At 46.4% G+C, this 6,679-nt stretch overlaps 1 protein-coding gene across 1 annotated transcript; it reads left to right on the plus strand.

The window, feature by feature from the left end:
* Window positions 1–393: 393 nt before the first annotated feature.
* LOC145501296 (uncharacterized) lies at window positions 394–1,070 on the plus strand. Its single transcript, XM_081480783.1, has one exon. It carries the CDS (start codon window positions 572–574, stop codon window positions 1,067–1,069), a length of 498 nt encoding a protein of 165 aa, XP_081336909.1. The 5' UTR covers window positions 394–571; the 3' UTR covers window position 1,070.
* The last annotated feature ends 5,609 nt before the right edge of the window (window positions 1,071–6,679 follow it).

The following is a 6,679-nucleotide window of genomic DNA, read 5'->3' on the forward strand; positions in this document are numbered from 1 at the left end:
GAGGCGGAGGTGGAGGCGGAGGTGGCGGTGGAAGCGGAGGCGGAAGTAGTAGTGACTCCACACCTCCTTCGTCGGTGAGATCGAGTCTTTCTCGAGCTCGAAGAAGGCGAGGAACCCGTGTTCTCAACCAAGTCCAGATGCAGCAACAATTGGAAGAGATTTTGAGACAACAACAACAAACGGCCGCGGGTCGTCGCATTGCTGGTATCACGACCAATAATACGATCACGACTACCTATAAAAACGGACAACGTCCTACTGTGACTCGCAATTCGACCAGTGTGCGTAACTGAGAACAACAACATGTTGAGGAGTGAAGTCAAGTGGTTCTCCTACTTCTTGCATCTATGTCGATGCTCTCGCTCTTACTGGGATGATACCAGCATGGATCACGAAGACATGAAACGTATCGCGGACGAGTGCGATAGTTACAGACAAGTCCAGGAGATCCTGAACCAGTCCGTAGAAGTCGCTTTCAAGGACGAGATCTGGGAATACGAGCAACAAGCTAAAAGGATCGAACGTACCGAAAGAAAGTTAGAATACATTTGGGACTGGTTGAGGCGTTGTCATGAGCACGTCGGTCTGTCTATTGGATGAACCTTTTACCACCATGGTGGAATTGGACTCGCTGAAACGTTTGGACGGATTGTATGCTTTCTACCACAAGTATTGGTGGTGTCGAAGGCAGATGTTTGGTTACTACAAATTGTGTAACGCCATTCTCAACGGACTAGCGTTACTGGTCGTGGCCGCGAGCATCATTTTGGGATCCGTGTGGAAAGATGGGTACACGGTGGTAGGATTGACGGCTTTCGCCACCTTACTGAAAGGATGGAACGATTTCAAGAAGTATTCGTTCAAGATGGACATGGTCAAATTCGCTTACACGACTTACGAAAAGACGCTGACTGAACTTAGGAACTACGCTCTGGTTGGAGTGGAGGAATTGGATGGGTTTTTCACCAAGATGCAAACGTTAGACGACGTGGTGACGGATTTCACACCTCCCACCTACGACCGATACGTTCGAGACTACGAAAAACGATTCGTTCACGTTCCTCTATAAAAAGGACACGTGATCACCTTCAGGCGTCATTCAAGGTTGAAGTGTGTGCCAGTCGTCATCAGAACCGACATGTTGAGGAGGCGAAGGAGACGGCGAGTGCCCTCGCGTATTGGAATACGTGGAAGGAGAAGAGGAAGGATCCAAAAGGGAAAAGGTGTTGGTAAACTGGTAGGCACCGTAGCCAAGACAGTTTTGAATGTTCTCGAAAGCTTGTGAATAAAAGAGCGTGACGAGCCAACCGGACGTTAGACGTGAACGATGAAGCGGTTGCGACGACAACGTCGTTTCTTGACGAGCGTCCTGAAAGAAGCCAATCGAAAAAAACGTCAACAGATGTTGCATCACGCCGACAGAGATCAGATCAACGCCATCAGCGAGATGGTCTTCAATTTGCTGAAAAAGAGGATCCCCATCAACGCGTTGACTTATGGGAAACTGAAAAGACATAAAAAGGTTTTGCGAGAAGTGGGTAAACGTAGAAACTCCCTCAAGCGTCGAAGAGAACACCTCCTGAGTCAAAACGGAGCAGGGTTCTGGAGCGGATTACACGGTTGTTTTCGAGCATGTTGTGTACGGTGAAAGGACGCGACGAAGACGGTTACCCGCTGGAGGGTATCGACGTCGTACCCAATTTCCCGCCGAGAGATAAAAACCAAGAAGAGTCCAATACCATTCCTAAACTCGTGCAGTTGTTACAAGATGCCAATCGACGCCAAGCCCAATGGAAAGACTCGTCCGAGTACTGGAAAAAGAGGTACCACGCCTTGTATCAAGTGTACATGGCTTTAAAATTCGGTGACTTTTGCCAAACCTGTCAAACGAAACGAGATACCACGCCGCCCGGTGGGTGCATAGAATTGTGCAAGGAGTGCGGTAAAGGCAAGCAAACCGTTCAAAGTCTTCAACTACAGTTGGAAAAGAAAGAAGAAGCCAAACGGTACTGGCAAAACTGTTACGAGACGGCCTTGAGAGAATTGTCCGAGTTTCCTGATACGACCCTGAGTCAGCAGGTATGAACGAAGTCATGATGGTGCCCGTTCAAGAATTCAATCGTTTGCAAGATTATTACAAGGGTCAGATCACCCAGAGTGCCTTGTTGAACAAAGCGGGACGTTTGGCCGCCGAAGAACATGTCATCTTGAATGACAGTCGTATCCCCGACAGCATGGCCGTCAAGATGACCAAACACATAGCAAACGAAGAAATTAAACTGGTGAAACGTATACGGCCGGGTACACGCGGCACCCCCACGTACCAAGGGACGGCAGAACCCAAAGGCATGGCCGACGCACCCGTCGAAAGTCTGTTGAAACAGATCATCAAGGGACTCAACAAACAACCCGCAGCACGAGCCCCCGTTATCATCAAACAACAACCCGCCACACCTTCCACGTCAGGTCTCAAAAAGGAGTTTAAAACTACCAAACCATCCACAAGCAAGAAGCCACCCATTCCGCCCAAACCATCCACGTTAGGTAAAAAGGGGAATAGTTCGAAAAAGAAAGCCTTGTCCGAATCGCAAAAGAGTTTCTTGAGAGACATCGGTGTCTCCGAAAAATACATAGACGACGACGGTGGTTACAGTCCCAAAGGCAAGACAAAGACGTACAAGAAGGCCAAGAAGACAGTCGCAGAAAAGTTACAAGAAGGGTGGGAAGATTTCGAACCCTGGAGAAAAGGACTGAGCTATGACTCTGTCTGAGAAGAAAATCATGCAAGACAAGAAACCTTGGAAAATTGTAAAACAAGTTTTTTATTTTTGTTTTTGTAATCATTAAAAAATTACACTTTTGTTGTTTCAAAAAAGTGTCTTGTTTTTTATTCAAGACTCACACGCCATGCCATCGTGGTACAGAGTATCCGAAACACTCGATCTCACCATCAGTCGTTTGATCCTTATTTGGTCCCCGAACGTTGACGAAGACACGAATAACAACCTAAAACTAAGTCTGGGGATGAAATTGTACAGTCTATAAGGGGTGTTGAAATAAAACATTCGATACACCTCCATGCGTATATGATCGTACGAAATGATATGGAAGGACATGAACACCGTGTCGTGAATGTACAGGGGACTTCGTCCCTCTGAGGTTCGCACAAAGTCCTCCAACTCGCGATAGTAACGGAACCACACCGTGACCGGAATGGGATAACGCAAGTGATTCCACGAACGCGTCAAGGAATTGTGCGTCTGAAAGGGTCTTCCCGTGTCTCTGAAATGCCAAATGTCCTCCTGAATTCTTCTACGTTGTTCATACACTGCGAATAAAAATAAAAAAAACATCGTCAGGTCCACAGTCCGTCCTCGTGGTAAAGCGATGGACCGCCCGGAAAGGGTAATAGATGTACATAACGAATAACAATATTCCTCAGTCCCTCTACGCGCCTAAAGAAGAGTCTGAACCTTTGAATTCGAATCAATTTATACGTCGCATAAGGAGTATTGTATATGAACAGACGGTACAAAATAGACCTGATCTCTCGGGTCGGTTCTACGGGGAGACGCACACAACCATGAATGTACATGATTCGATTCGGAAACAGAGTCACGAAATTACTGAGCATGACATAATAACGACTCCAAATGTCCGGGTCCAAGTCATACGGCAATTCATGCCACAGATACGATCCCTCGTGATGACTGCGCGTAGGTCTATCCTCACTACGGTATCGAGCCAACTCTCGCTCAAATCTAACTAAGCCATTCGCACCTGACGGTAACACGAACGGGTCAATATCATCATCATCATCATCATCCTCGAGTTCCTCTTCGGTTTCCAACACGATCTCAGGCTGATCCTCGTTGATCACGCGTCGGCAGTTGCCGCAGGTTCGAACCTGTCTCTCCATCTCCTGGTAGCAACGTCGATGCATGAACACACCGCGGCAAGGAGTACGTTGACATATCGCCAGAGAATCAATGTGGATATCTCTCCGACAAATAAAACAAACTTGTCGAAGCGGCGTTTCTTCGGGTATCTGACCCCGAAGGCGACGACTACGTCTCGGTGGTTCATCGTCGGGTGATCGCGCACGACGACGACGTAATCGTCTCGGTTCTTCTTCTTCGGGTGACAGACGTCGAAAGCGGCGGCTGCGTCTAGGTTCAGTCGACATGACCAAACTGAAAAACGCCGAATGCGTTCACCTCGCTTTATGTCAATCATACACCAATCAAACGAAAAAAGCCGAAGTCACGTGTACAGGTAGACTCAGGGGATAGGGAGTATCCCCCTACCACGCCCCCCACATGGTCGGAGACTGGACCCCGTTTCACCGAGCGTATAAAACAAGCGAGTCGAACCGTTCACGGCACTCTGAGTTTTTTCTGAAACTTGTATCATGGCTGAGATCACTGACGAGGAGATGAACCGACAGATGGACCAACATGAAGAAGAGGAAGCACTGAGTATCTGAAAAATGGATAATATAACGTGTACCCTATGCGAGCAAGCCATACTTAGAACCGAAACCTGCGCTAGGACCAAGTGTTGTCGTTACTACGTTCACTACGATTGCTACACCCAGGCACTCGGTAATCATATGAACAAGGGGGTGATCAAAGAGAAGTTGTACTGCCAGATCTGTCACTCGTTGTGTATGCTAAGTGCGCTCGTGCCCATCTTGGACGAATGGAACTGAGACTAGTAACTCCTCCCATAGAGATTTACCTTCGTTTGGACTTGAGATTTTGTTTCGTTGTGTTTTGCGGTTACAAATTCGGACGACATCTTTGTCACGCCTTGTTCATCACCTTCTTTTCATAGAGTTACTGGGATTGGTTGCCACCAGAAATCCAAGTTTACATCATCTCACTCGCTGAGTCACAACTCGCCTTCGAGGAGAAAATGGAATTTGAAAGACAAATGAAAATGAGCGATTGGATTGCCAGACCGAGACCGGTCGTGATCCGCGATGTATTTCTCTCAAACCTGAATGATTTATTCAGTGCATACGATTCGTTTGATCCTAGAGCCGGTGGGATTGGCTGCCCCTTGAGATACAGACCTACATTTTTCACCTTAGAGAGTCCCAGTCTCTCATCGAGAGACGTGAACGTGAATCGTGGAGAGACCTTTGTAACGAGATACGGACCTTCGGAAAGGTCCAAGCAGAATGGGGACTAGGCGCCGTCAAAGTCAAGCTAGATACATGTCTGCTAGATTATTGTTCCAAAGGAAGAATTCCAGGACTAGAAAATAAGCACATGGTCGTGTATGGATTCTACAGAGACGAACAAAACAATAAGAAAGAAATATATTTAGGGTACGGGTTTAATCATGCCTATCACAGAATAGCGGACGTTAAGAGACTTTCTATCTTTTAGAGTTACTGGGATCTACTACCTCCTGAAATACAGCGTTACGTGATTCGACTGGCTACGAGGCAAATCCTACTCGAGCGTAGAAGAAACAAAAAGTTACGACGTCTTCGCAAGGAAATATTAGCCTACGCAAAACTGAAAGAAGAATGGGGCATAGGACACATATTTTAAAATATACGGATGTTACATCGACATTGACGATAAACCTCAAAAAACGTATTTAGCCGAGTCTTACAAAGATGCCAAGAGATGCGCCCTCGTAGAAAAAGGTTTCATTTACCCTGTCAGTGAATACTACACCAAGTATGCTCATAATAGGTGGTTAAGAAAATATCGTCCTCACTCTCTTACAGAGTCACTGGGATAAGCTACCGGAAGAAGTACAGTGTTACATACTTCACCTTGCTACCTGGCAACACATACTCGATCGCAGGAACAATGAACAATTGATTCAACTTCACGAAGAAATTTTAGATTACAATATACTGAAAAGACAATGGGGTTACGGTCACATAGAAATACGAACGAGTAAATGTAGACTAAACGTGTGTAAAATGATTTATGAAACACAAACCCCTTATCACACGGCTGTCTATGGTCATTTTGTCAACATGCGTAACGAGAAAATGAAAATCTATTTAGGATTTAGTTTTAAAAAAGCGTTCCTTGATGTAAATGATAAAAAATCGTTCTTGTCACAAACTTTCCTTGGCAACCTGGCAGTAAAAACCAACCAATAAAAACTTGTGTTTTTCTTGATAAAAAAGCGATGTTTGTGTCATTGTCTCATTCAAATTGTACTCATGTCTTCACAGAACAGAGGGACCCACGACGAAGCGTTCTTCGACGAGGACGATGATGATGACTGGATCTTTGATCCGGCTCTCGACCAAGTGATGACCCAAACCGGTGGTGGTAGTACAAGACCACTCCTAGAATTCGAATTAAGACCCGTAGGCGCTCGCCGTAACTGGCGAAATGTCCTCAACGAACAAAGATTCGAAGCCACGCTCAGACAACATAGAGATGTTACTCCCAGGGACAATCTAGGTCAAGAATTGACTCATGCCCTTCAACGATCCATCGAGCAACAAATCGATCAGGATCCTACCCTGACTCCCAACTCCGCGGTCCATTTCACCATGCAGTCTAGTGCCTTCACACACGCCTTTCAATCCACCACTTTCACCGTGCGCGAATTCGAAGAAGGGAGTGAAAGACTAGACACTTCCCTCCAGTCTCTAGCGGCCAAACTCAACTCCAACGAAGAATTCACCCCCGACGAC

Source organism: Orbicella franksi, chromosome 10 (assembly GCF_964199315.1).
Source record: "Orbicella franksi chromosome 10, jaOrbFran1.1, whole genome shotgun sequence".
NCBI lineage: Eukaryota > Metazoa > Cnidaria > Anthozoa > Scleractinia > Merulinidae > Orbicella > Orbicella franksi.

Coding starts and splice junctions, on each gene's coding strand:
- LOC145501296 (XM_081480783.1), top strand. CDS start 572: ATGAGCACGTCGGTCTGTCTATTGGATGAACCTTTTACCACCATGGTG.